The 22,987-nt window shown below is 37.8% G+C and overlaps 1 protein-coding gene across 4 annotated transcripts in view; it reads right to left on the reverse strand.

Annotated features, from left to right (window-relative positions):
• Positions 1 to 22,987, reverse strand: part of CREB5 (cAMP responsive element binding protein 5) — a 381,416-nt gene that overhangs the window by 293,494 nt on the left and 64,935 nt on the right. For all 4 annotated transcript variants that reach the window (XM_037027440.2, XM_073238663.1, XM_073238664.1 and 1 more), the window contains 3 exons: positions 17,374 to 17,445; positions 12,159 to 12,252; positions 460 to 581 (listed from right to left, as the gene is read on the reverse strand). In XM_037027440.2, the coding sequence (XP_036883335.1) occupies positions 460 to 581; positions 12,159 to 12,252; positions 17,374 to 17,427 (270 nt within the window). In that variant the 5' untranslated portion in view covers positions 17,428 to 17,445. The remainder of the gene's footprint in view (positions 1 to 459; positions 582 to 12,158; positions 12,253 to 17,373; positions 17,446 to 22,987) is intronic.

Raw genomic sequence — 22,987 nt, forward strand, 5'->3', positions numbered from 1 at the left:
CCAGGAAGATTACAGAAATCAGGCAGTTACAACCTGGGTCAAAATCAAATGAAATCCCCTCTCCTGCTATGATTATTCACCTCTTGTTTCTTTGACTCATCTTCTGCACTCATCACCCATGTAATGCTCACCATGAAATATTTAACCAAATGAAACAGCTAGTTTTGAAAAGAATAAGCCTGTGAATTTATCTGATTTAGGGTCAAAAATCAGGTAACTTTTTTTGCTTGAATTTTGTATTTCAGATATCTGTTTTCTCCCTGATTTTTCTAGCTTTGGATTCTACCAAATTCAGGGGTCCATCTTTTTTTTTTCTAACATTAGAAAAACACTTGCAAATGGATAACATATTATTTAGGACCACATCAGTACAATGTGCAGGCCCAACCAGTTGCCACCCAAGTTTTTAGCGGGTGTTGGAGGAAGCACCTGTCAAATTGTCCATCCAAGCAAACCTACCCGTTTGCTGCTCTCCTCCTCCTGGGCCTTCCTGAACTCATGTTCAAGAGAGCAATCCAGCTCATTGAAGAGCCCCACTTCCTCGCAGTTCTTCAGGAATCTCGTTGGGGTCGGAGTCTGATCTGAAAACAGAAACCGAGTCATCACACAAGGGATCTTTTCCTTGAAAAACAGTGGCAAGCATGAGCTAAATTCACTAATCCCCTCCCCTCACCTTAATTAAGATGCCGATTGGCCACCCATCAACTTAGAGCCTTTTAAATAAAATGAGAATAAGGAAGAAAATAAAACCATAAATCCCAAAGGAGGACCACAATCTGTAGTGGGCTGCAGTGTGTGAGGGTTTTGCAAACTTCCCTCCAGACAACTTCAGGAGATCCCTCCAACTTTTGGGGATCCGTATCTTATGAACATGCCCTGCAATGTGTGGAATGACTTTTTTTAACTGGGAAAAAATGATTTCACTAAAATCAGGCCAAAATATCTGATAAGCCAATGGTAAGCCTGATTTCAGCAGGTTAGGAGAAAAAAAAAGATTTTGTAAATCTTTGTATCAAACAAAAAGAAACAATCATGTTAAGTCCTTTTTCTTAATGGAGAAGGAAAATTTAGTAATACTATCTCTCATTTTGAAAGTCACAGAGGATGATAGAAGGTTCCAAGTCAAACACGTTCAGCTTCCATCTGCTAAAAATATAATTATTAATTTTATTTTCCTTTTCTATGGCCAAAAGAATGTCTGAGAATACTCTTTAAAAGGAATAGAATTTCTTTCATATTTTTGACTGTCTAGAGAGCTTACTAACTTAGAAAACTGCAGGACCTGAAACCACTATATGTGGCTTAAAATTTACCCCACAGTTGCAGTTTACAAAATATTTTTGCACACATTCTGTAGAATCTAGATCTCACAACCACTATATGTGGCTTAAAATTTACCCCACAGTTGCAGTTTACAAAATATTTTTGCACACAATTCTGTAGAATCTAGATCTCCTCTAAAATAAATAGAGGAGAATTATAATAATTAAGGATGGTCATCTTCCTTGGTAAAGGTGTATTTGAGTTAACATGAACAAAACTGTATAAACTGCCCCTTTTTCAGAAATGGAAGATATAAGAACCAGACAGAGCAATGGAGGGAAGTCTGGCTATGCCAATTATTTTGCAAATGAGGAAAACTAAAGCCCTGAGTGATTAAGGCCTTGTTCAAGGTCTCCCAGGTAAATGTGGTGACAGGAAGATTATACCCAAGGTCTTAGTGCTATTGCCACAATGTACACGTACTATTACCCCTTGAGCCTACAGCAGTCACTGCTACATTCATAATGGCATTTGTCTGGATTGACCTATACTCAGTCTCAAAATCTTTTACTGCACAGTTGTCTAGGACGTCATCACAGGTCAACTGAAAAGTACCTGAAGTTGAAATGAATATTCCATTTCTGCGTTCTCTTTATAAATTCCTATGACAATAAACTAGAATCATATTTGCTTTTCTAAGTCAGAGAGAGAGCAGATAATCCCAGTAAATTACCCATTGATATTCAAAGAAATAGCTTAATACACATGGAGCTGAAAATAGTTTGATATCCCCATTCATTCAGCCCTTCTCGGGCAACGTCTAATGATTCCCTATGAGCAAGGGGCTTTCCAACCTATTCATCACCCAAATGGTTGACTTGGAGTCCCATGCAGCAAAATCCCATTTACACTTTTCCCCATTCTTAGCCCCACATCCAAGATAATGGGATCTATATGCAGTACACAGACAGCATACCACAGATGATCATAAATTGGATATTACAAGTGAAAGGTATGCAAAGGATTGGGTTTAACTGAAAATGGTTTTATTACCACATTTATTAAGATGTACACATATACATTTATAAATTCAGTATGTTATATATTGTGTATTTATAGAAGATAAAATTAGTATTTATGAAGAATTTTGCAGTTTACAGACATTTTTCACCTACATTGTCTAGGATCTAGATCTCACAAGATCCTATGAGATAATAAAGGTTCATATTATTTTTTAAATGGAGAAGTAAGTTAAGTACCTTGCACAGGGGCTCACAATTTGTAACCATCTTGTCACTATTAAGTCCTCTCTTACCTTCAGACATAACCCCTTCTCAATCTAAATTTCATGTTTTGCCTGGACTCTCCTCTCAGGTCTGAAAGACTCTGTTGTAGGTGTAAAAGACAACACTGACACCCCAGAAATCTAGATTTTAGAATCACGTGATTTGGGGGAAACTGCCTACATTCTCTGGACTTAATATTCCTCCTCTTTCAAATGAAGTTCTAAAGTTGTATGATTCTGTGAATCATAAAATGACCACCATAATGAGTTCACTTCAAAAGGATAGCAGGTCAAAGAAACATGACCATTTAAAGGACAGCTAAATGGGAACATCAGTAGGACCTGAGTAAACACTAGGAATTAGGCCAGAAGTAAGGGCTAGATATACAGATGTTTTCTGAACAGAAGGTGTAAGTAGATAAAACCTGACAGTGGAAATAAAAGGATATGTGTGGTATGTGTGTAATACATTCTTCCATTTACACGGTGCTTATTCCATAAGCATGTCGTGCTTATTTCAGGCATAGTGATAAGTGTTTCGTATGCTCCATCTCATTAATTTTCACAAAGACCACATTAAGTAGAAATTATTTTCCTCAATTTACTTAAGAGAAAACTGAAACTCGCCCCAGGGCCCATTTAGAAACTGAGTCACATAATTGTACTAGTCATTAAAAATCCTAATAATCCTTGGTTTTTTTAAACATCTTTTATATCCCTCATACAATAGCACTGCATTACAATCCTACAGTCTACTATCTTGCAGGAACATTTCTAGGACTAAAGACCTGAGAAAACATCACATAAAAGAACTAAAGTATTAGAACACTTGTCATCAGTAGGAATTTAGTTTTCCAGGCTTTAATTCTGTTTCTTTGTTAGACATTTACAAGTTGAGAGCCATGACTCCAGGTACAGGGAATAATAATCCTGCTATGTAGCAGGCTCCATATGAGATGAGTTCTAATTCATGAGATGACTTCATGAGATGATCCATAAAATCAAATTCAGACTAGCATTTGGGGGACCAAGCAAAGTTGAGGGATGTTTTCTGTCCCCTCTAAAGTAAAATTATTCCTAGATACCAGCACAAGCCCACATACATCAGCAAAGGAGACTGAAGTTGCATGGCACAGAGATAGTAACGGCATTGTCCATCATCATGAGCCTCTGCAGCAATAAGGAAATAAAAGCTGTGAGGCAAGGAGGCCACAGTGAGTTGGTTCCCTCCCACCCCACAGCAGAAGACCCAGATGAAGGCTCAGTGGTGTGACCAAATATGACTGTGCTGGGTGACATAGTGAGGGAAAAGCAAAATAGGCATCTATATCCACATTTGGAATAGATAATACACCCTGTTTCTAATTTTTAATTCATTGCCTTATTGTGAATGAGCTATTCTTTCTAGTTACAACAGCAACCAGACAATGTAAATTCACTTTCATTTTAACATTTATTAGAATTAATACAGGGTCTCTAGCTGTCTTTGATCCCACCCACATGGTACCAGTTCCAAGTAAGCCAGAAAATGTGCAAATCTTCAAAAAGGGGACAGCTAAATTCATCAGCAGCTTAAATAAAAGAAGAAGAGTTTCTCAGCCACAGAAATGCCTTGTCAAATAACAATTCCAGCTGAAATTAGACATGAGCTAAGTGGGTAATATCCAGGGCCATAAATTAAAATTCTTGTAAACCATACCTATGAGAATCAAGAACATGAGCTACTTACTGGCTACAGCACCAGTAGTTTTAGATCTTGAATAATAGTGACCATGAATCTATTGATGTGTAGTATCAAAGGTGTACTCAGGAGTAACAGGCCACATACCAGTGACTTACAGGAACTGGTTCCAGTGGGAACTCAGAGTGGAGATGACTGTTTAAAATACTTCTGCTCACCTTTCTTTTAGTACTTCCCCCTTAGTGAGGACTGAGAAAAAAAGTGATGAAAATGATAAGCCAAATACAAACTAAACTAAAAGTTCATAAGTTTTGAGTCTGAACTTTACCCAAGTTGCAAGTATTTTACTGCCTTTGTAAATCTGAATTGGTGCTGCCTGAATACCTGCAAGTTAGTTTCTAGGGGAGAGTTTGCAAATAGTACACCAGGCTCTCAGGAGACCCAGGCACTTGGAGCCAGAGCAAGTAAGAGACCTTACCCACTTCTACTACTTGTCTCACATCCTTGGGGATTTCTCTACCAATTGTATAAGAAAGAATGACACCAAAGGGATTTTTAAAATTCCTATGTGAAGTTTGTCATATTTTAATGTCTAGTTCACTTCCTGGGATGGTGAGTCTGTTACTTGAAAACAGGGGCACCTTTCCATAGAATCATGCCTCTGATTTCATAGAATCATACCTAGTAAATAACTAGGTAGAGGATACTTGCCATGAAGAGACTCTACTTGTATATCTACCCAGAAGGGTGCCACAAACTTGGCATTATGATTTAGGAATTCACCCATCAGTTATATGATAGGAAATCCTGCACAAAGACAAGTATATGGCTAGAACTATTACAACAAAGAAAAGCAACTTGATAAATTTTCCAGTCAATCCACAATCTGCCTAGCATCAACTGCTTCAGCCACAGCAAGTGTGATTTTTCCAAAGTCTAAATGACAAGCACAAAGCTAAAGCCTGAAACCTGATTCTTCTTTTAAAAAGTGTTTAATCTGCTCTACATTTAATAACAGATTGTTTCAGAGCTATGTTTGAGTTATACATATATATATGTATATGTTTGTCTATGTTTTGTTTTCTTCAGTGATAAAGAAGGAAGGTGACAGTCATCAATTTAAAAAAATTAAAAAAGAAAAAACAAGCAGAGCTACCATCATATAGCAGAGGAGAAGAATGTGAACACCCTAAGCAAAATTTTCTCTTCGATTGGTCTGATATTCTCAACTATGATATTATTAAAGGACTATGTAAAGTAATCTTATATCATTTTGTATTAAATTAAAACCTTACTAATTCAGTGATAAGAAACATGAGTTTGAATTAATGGCCATTCTAATTATACCATTTTTTAAAAAGACAACACATTTTTATTATTTGCATGAATCAGATTCAGCCAACAAAATGTGGCTTAATGGAATTCCTCAAGAGTACCATTCCAAAATGAAAAGAGGAAAGTATTAGAATTAGCATATCCATTTTAGGAAGAGTTGGGGTAAAAGGTATTTTTCCTAGATGCTTTTTATATATTTTTATAGATATTTATCCCATGAATTTTTTTAGCAAATGCTAAAATATTCTTTAGTATATTTCATACTTAGTCCCTATCTGAATTTCACTAAAGTCCTAATTAAGAGAGTTCACATTAAATGAATTTTAAAACATACAATCCTTTATAAGAGCAATAATCAGCAACAATGAACAGAATTCCATGTAATTTTAGACAGGCTTCTTTGCAATAAATGTGCCTTTTATTGAGTGTGAATATACAATAGGAGCAATAGGGTCCTCTTGGTAACACAGGCATTACTATTTCCCTACATCTGTTTCAAGAGGCAGTGCTACCATGGGACAAACCCAGGCAACTCTGTGTTTTAAACAATAGCTGTGGAATGCTTAAAAACTGACCATGGCTGGGGTGATCCAGGTCAGTGAGAGATGAGACACACTGTGACACTATTGACTCACATGCTGGAATCTATTTACTGCCAAGGTGGAAAACTAGTAGACTAGGTGCCTGTAGAGTACCCATGAGCCCACCAGAAAATGCTCTGATAAGGGCAGCTCTTAAGACACATGGCTCCAGAAGATGCAGATTCAGATTTTAATTAAACAAGTATATATTCCACTCATCTTCACTGTCAGCCATGGCCTGCCCCAAGCGTTCCAATACCAGTCAAGCCACAATATTAGTTTGCTTTACAGGAGTGGAGCTGGTGAAATGGGTTATTAACACTGTGAGATCATTGTTGGCCAAGTGCACGACAGTATCCAAGGAAATTTTCTTATCAAAACCTGCCCTGAATAGTGGAAGGTAAAACTTAATGTTTCCACTTGGTCACTAATTGCCTGAGTTCTACACTCTGTCAATAAAGATTGGTTTCCAAATGGAATAGACTGAAAACCAGCTTTTCATATATAAAGAGTACTGCAGATCAAAGCCTCTGAGGCATTCAGATGAATTATTCAAAATTCTATTTTGCACAACCAGCTAGAAACATGAATGACAAGCTGACAACTCCTATAAATGCCAATAGGCACTTTCACGATGGAGGAGAAAATCTGATTTAAAAACACAACTCTTTGTTCTTCTAAATGCTAATGTGTTAGTATAATCACCTACTGAAAACTTTTGACTATTTTCTCCATTTGATGACTATTAAGGAGATAAGCCAATAATATAAGAAAAAACAGTTCATAGATTTATATCTAAATATAAATCTACCAAAAAACATTCTTACTATACGTTCCTTATCAAATCGATGAGTACAGTGAAAAAATTATAGATAGGCACTTTGAGTAAATTGATTATCCTCTTGATCTTGTTCCATTGTACGATAAAGTGGCCAGGATTAAAATGATGTAACATATGTAAAGAAGGGGCACAAACTATATTCATAAGATAAGATAATAAATAGCAGCTATTGTTATTATCATGCTGTCCTCTAGTGCAAGCCATCTCCACCATCCTACACTCCATAAAGATCTGATTAATTAACATAGCTGGAAGTCACTATATACCTTCACCATCAGTGGGAAAGGAGGTAAATATGTGCCATGTACATGTGATTTATTTACTCATTGGGTTTTTTTTTTTTACATCCCAGTTCATTCCAAAAAGAATTTGGAGTGAGATATGTCACCTTTCCTCTGGCATCCCTCTTAAAATGCCCATGGATTGATTACTAAGGAGGGTTTGTAGCAAAGATCCAGGAGCAATGGATTTGGGTTTTGAAATTGTCTGGTTGATCATGATCAATCTCTTGGAGACAAATGTTATACTGCATTGAACAACATTCTTGCTTTCTTCCTGGTGAAAGTTAGGTTTAGAGCCTGGGGCTAAAATAGGCCCTAATTCTAGACCTAATCCAGGGACACAATTGGGTTCTGAAGGTATATTGTCATTTACATAGATGCTCTGCATTAGATAGAGATGGTGATAAGGAAAACAGAATTAAGAAGCCACTCTCTCGCCTCTCTTCCGTGCGTCAATTGAAGATACAGTCAGCTGCATCACGTCTGGTTTTGTGGTTTCACCATTTCCAGTCTCACCATATTCAGAAGTCAGGGAGAAGGCATCTGCTCCCACAGTGCTAAACATCAGGTCCTGGCTGAAATGCCACCCATGCAGAGAAGCCTTTCCTGGACTCTCTTAGGCAGCCTACTGGTCACTTGTGTTATATTGTCATGTTTTATCTTCATCATAGCACTTGTCACTAACTGATACTTTCTTGTTTATTTATCTGGACTTTTGTTTTTTGGTCTATCCATCTTCCTCTCCACCCCCAATAAGAGAGGGACCACCCCGTTCTGTTCAGTGCAGCATCGGCAGCACTTGGCACAAAGGATCCAGACAGGTGCTCAGTAGGTGTTCACCACACGAATGAGTAAGTGGTGTGGGGGGAGCAACTTCAGTCCCTCTCCCCACACCTCAGCCAGTGCCTGTCCTAATTTCCCTCTAAGCACACACCAGTTTCCTGCAGCATCAAGTGAACTATGATGTCTGGTGGTTGGATTACTAGATTTTAAAGGCATGGACTCATGTGCCTCTTTCTCAGGCTTCCCACCTATGATGATGATTGGGTTTTACCTTTTGAAGAAAGGTCTAAAACACTCTTGAATTTCACCTTTCCTCTTATGAAGCAAAAGGTTCTGGCAGGTCAGTATTTCCACCATACTTCCTTAACACACACACACAGTTACTTCTCATTTGGAATATTATTTGCTTGTTCAGCTACAAATAAAGTTGCATTTTGATTTCCATTTTGCTTTTTTTTTTCCTATATAGACCTGGGTTCCCTGTAAATAAATAAGGTTGGGGATTCCTGAGAATGCAAGATTTGGGAATTTCTGAATGCCTAACCATATTACCATTACAATAGACTCAACTACTGTACTCCTTACCTCTAATATTGAAATTTGATCATAATTTTCAAACCAAATAGCTCTAATAATAGCTGGTAATTTTGCAACCTGTGTGTGGAACTATATTGTCCTCAATGGATTCCCATTTCAAAGTTGGCACGTAAAAACCTTTGGTATCCCAACTTCCCTCACCATGAAATCATCTTCTATCAGAATGAGAACAACTACAAGGAAAGATTCACGTCCATCACCATATCAGGATTCTGGAAATGCACCACATGGGCCAAGTAAGGATGGAAGAACCAAATGGGTAGAGGCTGTTAGTCTTTGTCCTCAGAATTCAACACTGCCACCCCCATTCATGTCCCTAATGGTACCATCCCTTTAGAATGAGAGGTTTCATGTTTCCTGTTTATCCATAAGAGCAGACTCATCTTAATAAAATACCAGGACTGTCACTTTTACCACCCTGCGTTGTAGCATGTCAAAGATATTTTACAGTCATTTGGAGTAGCAAATTCTATCTGGCCTAACTAAAAGGGGCTTTATGGCAAACTATGAAATTTTTTAAGATCTAACAACTCTTTGGACACTTATCTTCAAAAAATATGTCTGTGGTATCTTAATAGCTTCCCTAAGTGTAACAGCTTCCCTAAAGGTAATTAGGTGAGTGACTTTTCAAAATGCAGGTTAACCAGATATTCTGAAATTAGTAATGAATACCTACCATACTTTATCTTCTTAATATATGTCAAACTCCAGTTCATCTTAAATGAAATTTTGTGTAATTGAATATTGCTTGAAAAAAATGTGGCCTGAGTGGAACTTGAAGATTTTTGCCCTGATAATGCTTGCTGATTTAAAATTTAATTTATACTACCTTTACTTTTATTATTTCTATATTTCAAACTGTATAAAATCATTCATCTTCATTTTAGGCCACAAAATAGGCTTAAGTTACATTAAGAAATAAAATTCTAATGAACATTTTCAGAGATTCCAAAGCTTTTCATAAATTCAAATCTAAAAAAATGAAGATATAGACAAGTTTGCCATATTTGCAATCATAATCCAATGTGCTAAAATTAAAAAAGGTTTGAGATATACTGAAGTCTTCCCAAGGAAAAAAAAATAGTAAAGCAAAAATATCTAATATACAACTGATTACAAAGCAGTGTGGATGTTGTCATATGACATGTAGTGCACTTCAGTCCTTAAATGCAAAATAATGAAGCGGTACTGGATATTTCTGTATTCTGTTACAGCAAGAGAAATCCTACAAGACCACAAGCATGCAACATGGGCTGGAAGTATAAAAATTTATCAATGAAATTCATTGGGAGTATGAAATAGCCTCATACCAGCTTTAAAATAAAACATTAGAAAGCAAAAGAAAATATGCCAATATATATTATCCATTCTGTTTTTCCTTATATTTATTTCTCCCTTCATTTTCTTATCCAAGTTTGACATGGTAAAAATTAGAGTAACTTTTCTCTCACTCATTTTCCACCTGGCACTGTTAGTTATTGGCAGCAACAGCCTCAAACAAACTAAAAAGGATGTGGTAAGAACAACTGAAAAGCTGCAAGGGCTTAATCAAAAACTTGCTTATGGGCAATGTATGGCCATGTTCACACATCTTTAATACTTTGTTCAGACCTTCATATAGGGCCCCTCATAGGGCCATCCAAGCAGTGTGTCTGGAAGCTGACCACCATGGTAGTAATACTGCCGCATAACTACCCCTCCCTAATACTCACGCCCACACTCCCACTCCCCTACCACCCAGCTATGTCAGAGATCCTATCTGGGAAAAATAAAAGGAGAACTTATTAATTTAACTACTGGGAATGTAAAGTCTGCATCCTTGCTACTTGCATATATATGTTCATTGCTGAACTCTAAAGTCACACCACATGTGACTCTATAAAACATAATAAGAATAAAACCAAAAGAATGGACCTCTTTCCTAACACTTCTAAGCTTTTATAATTTTTACAGATTTGAGTTTCCGCATCTCTTTTTCTAGACTTAAAGGAAGATAAAACTATTTCTGAAAAGCCAGCTAGTTCAATAAAAACAAACAGGCTGAGAGAGAAGCCAGCTAGTTCAATAAAAACAAACAGGCTGGGTGGTGGTGGAGGGGAGGGAAAAGGCTGCCTTTGAACTTGAAGGGTCTTCCAAACCACAGCGCATTTGCACTATTAACAAGCTGCTGGTGGGTTTGTGAAGATGTATGGATGCTCTGTCACCAGGAGCATTCGATTGTGTGCATAAACGGGTGAAGCCTGACAATGGAGCGGTTGGTATAAGTCAGTGAGTTAGGACTGCAGGGTCAAAGGCCCTCAGTTTTGCCCTGTTTGGTGAGCCTGGGAAAGCTACTCCATCTCCCTGTGCCCCTCCTCCTCAATCAGTAAAATATGGGTTTAATAATAACTTGGCTGACAAAAGTCTTAGAGGATTTACTAATAATAGGGATAATAAAATATGTGTAAAATTTAAGTGCCATAGCAATGCTAAATTATATGAGCCAGGCCTGCCAGGGCAGTCAGTTTCTCTTCTGATATCATTTAAAACATGTTCATGGGTGTATTATCTCTTTCACAATGCCAGGGAGACAGTGGCTCAGCTGAAATATTTCTAGCCTGAGAAGGTAACAGGGTAAATGAATGCTTCAATCACCCTGCTAGGTTTATGAAACACTCTCACTTACATTCTTTCATTGGATCCTCACAAGAAGCCTGTGAAACAGACTAGGCAGATAAAATCATTCCCATTTTATGGAAAAAGAAACTGAAGCCCAGAAGGGTTCACCAACTTGCTCAAGGTCATCTGGCTGGTGGAGGCAGAGGCCAGACTGTAGTTGGAGTTTCCTCACTCCTGGCCCTGCACTCTTCCTAATTTACTGCACCACCCTATCAAAATGGGAAGGAATGGCAATTAATTGATGGATTAACTATTATTTATTTCTGCTCATATTGGCTGAGCACTTGCTATGTTTTCATGCATTATCTTGTTTGCTCACCCACTGACGAGGCAGATACTATTCTTAAGGAAACCTTCACTGACCACCTCTGCAAAATGAGAGCTCTTTCTATGAAAGTCACACAGCAATTTTTCCTCACTATACTGCATTCTCTATTTTAGCTGAATTTTCACATGCACATTAGATTGAGATGTCCTCAGGAACAGAGGCATATCCATCTTTGTACCTCCCATAGCACTCAGAACAGTGCAATGTGCATTATACAAGTTCAATTAATTTTTTGCTTTGGTGACTACAGGTATGTGATTTTTAAAAATACTTAAATGGAGCCAAGTTTCATAGTAATAAGTATTTTACATTCTTGAAAATGAGAAGTCACATTTCTTCAACTGGTTGAGTGAACACCACATTAGCTGATTACATTTCTGTTTACAAGGATTTTAAGTCTCTGCTATACCTTAGAAATGTATATTTTCAAGGTACAGAATTTGCCAGTGGAAATGATCCTATGATAAGTAGAAGTCACATGTACCTAATCTGATCACCAAAAGACTTTGCCTGATGGCTCCTTACCTGATAGCATATTGTCTGTTTTTATTGAGGGAAACTTCAAAGTCATTTCATGCTTGTGCCTATGAATGATCAGATGGTCTTCTGTTGGGAAGCGCTGTCAAAGAACAAAACGGAGAGGGGAGAGCAGCCATTGAGTTTTGTAATATATAATTGTCAACATAGAGAAAAAGATTTATTCAGCATTGCAAACATGTAGGGCAAAACAATAAATTAGTTCTGAAAAAGTGTGTAAGCATGATGAGTAAAATAACAAATTATTTTATGCAGGCAAATGTGCTGGGATGTTCCTTTGAATTACACCCAAATATATGCATCATTATTCTCACTACAGTTTACAAGGGGCTAACTATGTTGCACTAACATCTGGCTGAATACTAATAAGACATAAGACATCTTTGCCTTTCATCATCTCTGACTCCCTACATCTTCTGGTAACATGGTAGGATTGGATTTCCTGCACTCTTCTTCTAGTTGGGTAGGGTCACTGACTACTTCTACCTATTGAGTCATGAATGGAAGTGACATGTCACCCAGATGCAAGCACCTAATTCCTGGTGCAAGACCCTCCAGAGGCACCTCCACTCCCTTTTAGCGCGGTGACTTACACTATTAGAAATAGTGACCCCCTCAGTCATCCTCAATCCAGAAATTAATGAAGAATTATGAAGAACATTTTTGAATTCTGGAGGATCTTGAAGAATATCCTGCCTATCTGTAGTATAAGTACATGCATGGGCAACTGAAATAAGCTTTTGTGGTTTTAAGTAACTGAGCTTTGGAGTAGATTTTTATTGTAGCAGATCCTAGCCCATCCCAACTCAAACTAGTATGTTTTAATAACTGAACTTAACAGAATATCTGCTTTATCAAAGTCAAAAGAAAATACCACAAAAGACAATAAGCTCTGCTGAGCATTTCTGAATCTTTGACAATTTAGAAAGTCAGTTTCCCAGTCCCTCAGGATATTGACTGCAAATTTCAATTACTATTGTATACTACAGTAGAAGCCTTTTCTGCAGGTAATATGGATTTGTGTTCAAGAAAATAGGGAATTTACTGGGCTAAACTTGTTGGGATATTCTGAAAGTAGTTCTTTGAATAAATATCACTCATTTAAATATTTGTCATTTATATCATACAAATTGGAGAGCATAGAATTTGCCAAGCAATGTAATTATTCCAGATTTATGAATACATGGAAGTCTGATTTATAATGGCATGTGGATTTTTGACACAGAGTTCATCTAGTTTCTTGGTCTTCTCTACTGCCATCTAATGATGGCATCAAATATGTGACATTACCATATATGGCTTACAGACATAGGTTAAGTTTCTTAGTCTTTCTGTCAAAAGCCTTATTATAATCTCTTTTGTGATATATATATTCAGGAAACAACATGGCAATAGCCTTCATTTTATATCCATAAGCCATTTTTTGGCTCTGTAAAATAATAGCCTAACAGAGATTATTAACCAGATACTTATTTTAAAAAATAATTTCCATATTATCTCATATTAACTTTCCATATATAGTTCATAGAATTACTTTCCAAAATAGACATACAGGATATCTGTGCTTTTTAAACAGTTTGGTAGGAAAAAAGCAGCAAATTGTAAATAACCAAAATGTACAGTCTGCAACAGATACAGACCTAAGAGAAGCCACTGCAACTCGAAACATGGTTAACACAGAGGGCAAAGAAATAGTGACATTAACACTGGACTCTGTGAGATCAGAAAGAGCAAGAGAAGATTGTCTCTCTTTACTGCTGGGACAAAGCTAATGTATAAGGAGCTATAACAAAATCTCCCAGGTATTATAGGCCTTTCCTAATAAAGCCAAGTTTCTTTCCAACAAGGGAAAAAAGGAGAAAAATCCTTCATTCAACTCTGATGCAGCACAAGCACAGATAATCCATATTTACTCCTCTTTCCAATGCCCAGCCATCCATTTTTCTCCATATAGATTCCCTGGCTACAGAACATCACTTAAGTAAATGTCATGATCACAACTGACTTGACTGCGATTTCCTAACACCCACCAGGAGACTCTTGGAAGTCACTGGGCAGCTACTACAGTTTCTCAATTCTAATACCTCTTCAGTGGAAAAACATACTTATTTTTATAACAGTGTATTTTATATATTTTTTTATATTTTATATATACTGTTATAATTATAATTCATATATAATTATATTTTTATAATATTCTTTATCAAGGAAAAGGAATACTTCCACTTTAAATAGAGACATCAAGTTTAGATGCCTCCTTACATTTAAATTTGGCAGAAGGTAGAAATTTTACCTCAAACACAACAAATTATGTAAATCCTCAATTCTCTTGTTTTCCAACCCTTTCCTCAGTCTGCTCAGGCTTCTGAAGGAAATAACCTGCTCCTTCAGTGAGAAGTTCAAAGCCATTAGAAGTGCACCCCCTTCAACCTTTATTACTATCTCTGCCTCAGAATTTGCATGTAACTTCATAGATCCCACTTCCATGCCTTCCTCTTTCAAAGGAGTAAGTAACCCCTCTCCTCCACAGGCTCCTCCACACCCGTATCTTCTGGTATTGGTGCCTTCAGGCCCGCATGCTCACTCCTCCTTGCCCTTGGCTAAATCCAGTTTGGCTAGCCTTTAATTTAAAAAGAACCTCTCTCAAGCTGCTTCCTCCTCAAGCTACCATTATATCACTCTGTTTCCCGTCACTCCCTAGAGCTCTTGAAAGAGTCCTCTATGCTTTCCACCTCCGCTTCCTCACCACCCACTCACTTGCTAATCCCTTCCAATCTGGTCCCCACCCCACTCCTCGCTCATAGGTCGACCATAAGCACCCAACTGCCAAATCCAACAGCCTCTCTCTGTCCCAGCTCCAGTGGAGCCCGACACCAGTGACCACATGTCTGTGGTGTTTATTTATTTATACCCTGCCTGATTCCAAAAAGGAGAAAAGATGGCTTATAGCAATACATAAAATAGTGTGGGAGAGCATCACCTAGAAGTAGGTGACCCCCAGAAGAGAAGGAATTCAAAAAAAAATATGGCTAAAGCCAAAGTGCAAACCATCAGGCAGTCATTCTCAACCAGAGACAATTTGACCCCCAAAGGGACAGTTATCAATGCCTGGAGACATTTCTGGTTTTCACAACTGGGGAATGCTACTGCGAGCTGCAGACAGAGGTCAGGCACTGCACACATCCTGTGATGTACAAGACAGCTCCCCAGAGCAAGGAATTATTTGGTCCCAAACATTCATAGTGCCATGCTTGGGAAAATCTGCTGCACAGTCCAATGACCTGTGTGCAGTTCTCTCCTCCCTGACTTATCTAAACATTACATATGGCTACCAATCCCCTCCAATGCCCTCTTCTACTGTTATTCACAACCGTGTACTCCACCAGAATCCTAACTTGCTATGAACCTTCTTTGGCTTTAGCTAGGTCTTTTGAGGATCCCATTCCCTTTAATGCCCTTTCCATAGAGCAGCCCCCATTATCCTCCCCAAGTAAAGTAAAACCCCCCAAGATACTCTTCAAGGTGGCCTGTGCTTGTCCTTCATGGAAAATTGCAGTTCACTATTTAATTGATGAGTTGATCATATGGCTACAGATTTGATGCCTAGATTGAAGCTCTGTGAGGACTGGAATATATGTATGCACATAGTAGGCCCCCAAAAAATATGTTGAGGGACTCAAATAGAGTAAAACTACATGTCACATTTTCAAGGCCAAAGCAAAGGCTCAAATTATCTGATTGCCTTTGGCTATTGAGACTTCTCTTTAAAGAAACTAAAACTAAAGGAGAATCAGTTTTACCTTAATTAGGTAAGGTGATTTTCTGCATTCACAAGGAGAGTCATGGTCTAGCAGAATTTTCCCAGTTACTTACCAACCTATCTATATTTTCCCAGTGTTTCCTATTTCAAAATGACTTCTAAAACCAGTTTGCTGAAAAAATAATTGAAATTCAAAATAATTTTCCCTATTGTTTTTCTTATTTATACGTTGCAAGTCAGTGTTCACACAGAAGCCCATGAAGAACTTGCTGGAACCCGAGCAAGGACTCTGGCTTCTCAGTCAGTTATCTTGCTGATAACTGATCACCAGCAAGAAAGCACCAGCAAAATAGCTCATGTTCCCTGGCATCTTTCCCCCAGAAGGCTCCCAGAACCTTCCACAAACTCTACGGGGAGACATAACAAGAAGGGGCTTCAATAAGCCTCACCTCTCACCCAATCCTAGACGTTGCTCTGTGCTGTGCTATCAGCCCCACCACATAAACAGTCAAGAGTGGGGCTGGAGTCCACATGAAACTAAGAGACAGTTTAGAAGAGAGCACAACCACCCACAGTGGGGAGAGGCCTGTGCTTTGAGTTTGAACCTTATCCTGTATCCCATAAAATTAGTATCTTGGCATGAGAGTGCCATATGTGGTCATTTTCCAAAGACTGGAACGGGTATAGAAAAAGTCACTACTAAGTTCCAAAGGAAAAGTATAAAACTCTGGTTTTAGGTGATGGGTATTTTCCATTTCTTTCAAGGAGGTAGGTTCTAGTATAGTAGTAGTAGTGATAGCAGCGGTAACAGTATTGACAGGGAGCAGTGACCGATGACGTGCAGGCCCCATACTAAACAGTCTCCATGCAGCATCTCATCTAATCCTCACAGCGATTCCTCTGGCTTGGAGCTGCTGGAGGTTTAATCCAGCCACAGCAGGCCAACTTCCCCTCTAAAAGTTTAGATAAATGGGAAAAATGCAGGTTCTAGAAGAGTTATGGTGGAGGTATTTTACTCAGAGGGGAAAATAAAACAAAATAGAATTCAGCCTCTCATGGTGAGCTATTTCACCAGGAAACCAAAGGTCCAGTATTCAAGTGGCTATTATAAAAGCAGGCACCCCCTGACCCCCATTCTGAAATAACAATCCCAAACATCTGGTGGGCAGAATGCATGTGGCTTACTTCCAGGGAAAAGTTTGGATGGAAATAGCCAACACTGATGTATTTCAGGGGCTGGGTGGGAAGCAGTTCAAACTATTCAAAGTGGAAAATAATGATGATGATCATGGTCATCGCAATCATGATGGTTAAGGGGAGTTTGAAGATACCTTGATAAAGAAAGCAAGCCCGCAGCAAGCATGACTGCCAAGTGAGAGGGGCTTCACTGTTGGAAGGCAGAAGTGTCCCCTGCAAGGCTGAGCAGAGGATCCCCACACTCACCTGGGAGCAGCCTGGAGCACTGCAGACAAATGGCCTCTCCTGCTCCAAATTCATTTTGGATTCCTCATAAATCTGAAGGGTTAGGGGGAGAGGGAAGAAGAAAAACAGAAATCCATGAATAGCTTCTGCTTCCACCTGAGAAATATGAGAAAGGCAATTGTTCAGAGTTCCCTTCCTATGCCAATTCCCAAATTAGATGAGAAAAATATTAATGTGAACGCATGTCCTGCTTTGCTGAAGTTCATTAGGCTCCCTGCAGTCCGGGTTCCTGTGGCTTCTCAAGTGCAAATTTGCTGTACTTTGAAGAAAAATGCCATGGGGCTGTTGCAGCAGAACTCCTGCCTGTGAAAAACCACCTGGTCAGTGTTATTGCCAGGTAAGATCCCACCTGTACAAGAAGATTCGTAGGCAAAGTTTGCATGGGTCCTTTGGGGTTGCTACTTAAGACAGCAAGAGATTAGGCAGTAACTGGGTAATCATCAGTTTAGGGACAGCAGGTCAAATGATTCACCCACAATCAACCCACCAAGCTGCAGGATGACCAAGGGACTCAAAGTAGCTCTGCAGCCAGCTTAGCAAATGACCCTGGTGGCAAGTCTTAAGTTCATCTCACGCATTCAATGATACCTCAACAGAAATTATCCAAGTTATTCAGGGCTAAATAGAAATCAGAAAATGCAAAACAAAAAAATACCTTGGGTATTTTGCTAATTTTGTTTTACAGACTGATTTGAAGTTAATATTAGATTAAGGCTACTGTCTCTCTGATCTAGATAATTTATCTGGAATAAGGTAGCTTTGCAGGGAGAAAACTTATGTTATAATCTCAGACATAAATTAAATTGTAGTGTGGTCTTTTCTTATGTAGAGTTAGGTTCTAAGGTAAGTTCATTAGGCAAAAATTGAACATAATCCTCCCAAAGCCAATAAAACTACAGTTTACATGGTGATGGGATTCTTAATCTATACAGCAACATAAAATTTGTAAAAATGTCACAGATTAAGTTCCACAATTTAAATCATTTTCTAAATCATTCTTTTCTTTTTTGTCAACTTAAATAAGCTCCATGTGCCGCTAGTGGGATATGGCTCTGTAATGGAACTAAAACCTACTGTTTTGTCCCTGCTCACAGGAAGCAATTTGCTTCCTTAAAATGCTACTTGTAGGTGATTCCAAATGAGTATCAATTCACCTTCACCCTTGGAAGAGGAATTCTGCTTGACTCATGGCATAGCTACCCTTTATTCAAGGAAGCTTTATTATCTTACAAAAAAAAAAAAGTTCATTTGTATGTCATTATACCCTTCCAGCAAACACTAACATATTTCACATACATTCTTGGGGAAATAGATGCATACTTTCACTTTTCTGAAACACAAAGCAAAACTTTGCCTTAGATAACACTTCTGGTTAAGTATTACAAAACAAATTAAAATGTAATTTTATTTATTTGTATTACAAAACAAAAATATTTAAAAATGTAAAATCTCTTCATACCACTAATTCTCCTCATCATACAATTTTCACCAAGTAATGTCTTTTTTACTCTTCATTTGGAATGATTTCCTGCTAGTCACCTATCAACACAGAAATATAGCATAATTTTACAGCTTTCCTGTATCAGGCATATTGCCTAAACTCTTTTACTCTATTATATTTAGGAGAAGAAAAAATTGCAAATATTTTAGAAGCTTTCCACTTTCCATTGTCTGAGGAAAATCACAAGGCATTAAAATAACTTCTCGTGTCTGATTATTCATTTAATTTTTGCCCTCACTTAACTATAAAGCATCCCTCCTCTGCTCTGTGAATGCTAACAACTTATTTCTAGGCCTCAAAACAAAGGGTGACTTTACAGCTGAGAAAGTGATTTTGGTCCAAGATAGAATAAACAGCAGAGTAATTGGGTTATCCGTTAATTAAATATGCCTGTTTTTCTAGTAAATTTTTTAAAATGCTTTCCTGGAACTCTTCTGTCTCTGTGGCCATGATCTGCCAGTGCATTGCCAGGTCATTTAATTGCTTCAAGCCTCAATTTCCCCTCCTTTAAAACAAGGGTATGGCTACAAATCAGCTCCTTCATTCCTGTGTCACATTGATCAGTTAGGAGCCATCAGTAAGACATTTCCAAATTAGAGAGAAAGGTCTATATATTTTAGTGTGTGTGTTTGGAGGTAGGAGGGAGGCGCTGTGGGCAAGGGCCACTGTAACCTCACTCTAATATTGACTATTCCCTATTTACAAAAGACAATTTTCTACAAGCTGAGTCTTTCTTGGCCACTATGTAAGAGCTTCGGTTGCTGAAGAATGGTAATATTAGTAATAATACTAACCAATATTAATATTACATGACAGTAAAATGGGAAATTTCCTTATAATATTGGAATACAAGTCCCAAAGTAAAATGGCAGTTGCTAAAATAAAACAAGATTTAAGTGATTAATAAGGTCTCATGTGAGTAGGTGTATATACACAAGTGTGCAAACCCCAACTGCTTTATTTTGATGCTTTGCAGTTCCCACATCTAGCCCTCTGCAAGCATTCCTTTCTGTGTGGGTGTTTGTGATAGTTTTATTAAATGGTACCACTGTAGCACACAGGCCTCATTACTTTTCTCAACTAGTATGATCTGGTTTGATATATTAGCGAAGAGCCATGGTCTATTTCTATGTTCTATTATTATGGTTCTTTTCTAGCACATAATATAATAACTATTACCTCAAAGAGACTCTTCCTAAAGCCTTGTGTATATTCGTTTATCATCCATCAAGTGCAGGCAAATTACTGAGACATGATTTTTGCCTGGTTGTTCTGCATTTGGTCCTCAGAAATCAGGCCTCATAGTCTCATTTCCCATTTAGTTGTTTTACTAGCTGGGATGCTTTAATGAACCAAGTTTTGCTTGGCAATCGCCATGCCCCTGGCTCCACTGCGTAGAGCTGACATAGTAGGCGTTCAATAAATATTTGTGGAATGGATAATGAATCCTGAATCATCACAATAAACCACCCCAAACAGTTTGTCTTTTCTCTGCTCCTAAGGCAATGGTTATCAAACTTTTTGGCCCAGCACCAAGTTTTTGGCAAGGCAAGAGGTTGTGCAGGCCACTCATGCCACCTGTTCCTGGTTATGGCCAGAGAAGAGATTTCACAAAATCTAATGGAAAATAGTTCAAAGTGCTTTAGGTGAAAAAAATGAGGTGAAGCTAGTTTTCATTACATTTTGCATGAAAATGTATTAATTTATTATAAATTCAGTCTGTTAATATTGCCATAGTCATTGAAACCAGTGAAGTCCAGTCTAACAGCCATGCGCAGGCTGTCTATGACCTCAACAGAGCACTCTTTGAGGAACATTGAGTGGTCCTATAACTTTGGTTAGATATAGTCGTAATTGTGATAGACACTGTCTAATCATTTAACTTTCTAAATAGTTTTATTTTTTTGTTCCTCTTTTCCAAAGTTCAGATTCAATGCTCACTGAGAACAAATGCCTCATGAGTCTAATTTTGCTTCAAGTTTTTGGAAAACAACACAAAATCCTAATAACAAACCCTAATAGGGCATAAAGTGAGTAGGGTTTTTTGTAGACGACAACGGGATGACAGGCTTGATTTACAATCCAGGCCCTCAACTGCCACTGGATTCCTCTGGCCTCACAATGAGGAAGAATCCCTTTCATTGTTCAGCATTTGACCCCACAAATTCCTCCTAGTCTAAAATGGGAAATCTTCCACAATGGCTGATGCAATCCATTCAAATGCTTTGCCAGGCATTTAGGGATATATTTGGAATTACCATTTCATGCAGGGCAAACATTGCAAGAAAACAAATGTTACTAAAAACTTGATAGTCTACCCCAAATACTATAAATATGTATTTTAAACTTAAAGGCAACAAATGAACCCAAAGGGAAAAATCTTACATTAGCTATAATCAGCCAAGAGTAATGCTTCCCCATCTACATCATAGGAAGTCATTACTAATCCTTAGTTAGTGCCAAACTCCAATCTTAGTAGAATGGCACAAATATCCATCCCACTAACAGAAGATAGATTCATACTGTGATATGGGATTTGGAACAGTAAGACAATAAAAATGCTTCAGTTTGAAAATTGGGCATGCACATTTCCCAACCCTGAAAGTAGTAAGAGCTTCAAAGCCACAAATCAAAATTGTAAATATAAATGATCGCTAATACCAATATTTTTACATCCCCACAGCTCTGGTATTGCTAACTGGATATGAATGCGTTATAGCTCTGAAAGGGGGCATGAATTTTAATAGTGATGTTAATAACACCTCTCAGCATTTGCTGTGCTACTATGAGTATGGAAAGAGTCTTCTTGGCAAGACTCATGTGAAACAGAACTTGCTACCTTGTCAAGGTTTACCAGATAGCTAAAAGGGTTCTAGAAGAGGAAACAGGTCTTTCCTAAAGTGCCAAGGAAAGCTGACAAAGAAGAATATCTTGAGTTAATTATACGATGTGAGCATCTAGATCAGTCTTAACTTTGTTTCTTGAAACAAAGATTGCTCATTAACTAAATTAGCATAGCTAATTTGTACTTCATGTTTCTGAAAAAAAGCAAATATTTCTCTCAATGTATTGGTCAGAAAGACAAAGAGCCACACACAATACTAACCCATTGCAAATTCACCAGAAACACCCTGTAAATTATTTTATTCTAAGATGCCTGATTCTATTTTGAAAGCACAGATGCAGGATAGTTCTCCCAATACATGGCTAACTATTGGAAAGGAAATATACACTCAATTTGGGGCTAAGACTTTCTTTCTTTATGGGTGGTATTGTACCTTTCACTATCTTATTTGCTCATCTATAAAACAGGACCATTTTAGTAAAACATTGTGAAATAGAACCATTCAAAGAGATGAGATGTTATTTGAAAAATAATTAATGGAATCTAATTGCAAAATAAAAAAATAAACCCTTTTATTTCAAATATATCTTTATTTTTCAAATCTGAATTTCATAACTTCAAATAGAAAAATAAACTCCCTTGAATCTCAATCCAAGAAAATCAGTTATTTTGTGTGTCTTTGTATCTCTCTCTGCATCTGTGTGTATCTCTCTGCTTTTCTGTATCTTCTCTCTAAAACTTCTTCCTTGTATGCCTAGTTGTATGTCTTTGTCTTGTTATGTATCTTTCTTTGTTCCTCTTTGTGTGTATCTCTGTTGTCTGTTATATACACACATACACATATTTTATTAGATGTGTTCTTACTAGCTCTACTGTTAAAAAGATCTAGTAGGCTTGTTTCCTGTTTCAGGGTTACTCTTGAAGTAGGCTGCAGCTAGAATCTGAATTTCATTGGGCTATTATTATTTGCAGCTGTGTGACCTTTTTAACCCTGCTTTTAAAGTGACATTTCAGCCCTCAAGCTTGAAACGCCTTGAATACTGCAAAGTTTTCAAACCAGAGATTTACACAGGGAACAAGACTAAGAGTGGGACTCTACCTTCTAAGTGAAAATTTCAAAAGAACTTGAAGAGAAGGGGGTGTTTTACTGGGCAGCTTACAGCCAGGACTCTTCCCTGGAAGTCCTAAACTTTACACCAACCACTGCAGTTATATACCACTATTCATTT

The sequence above is a fragment of the Manis javanica genome, chromosome 6, assembly GCF_040802235.1.
Source record: "Manis javanica isolate MJ-LG chromosome 6, MJ_LKY, whole genome shotgun sequence".
NCBI lineage: Eukaryota > Metazoa > Chordata > Mammalia > Pholidota > Manidae > Manis > Manis javanica.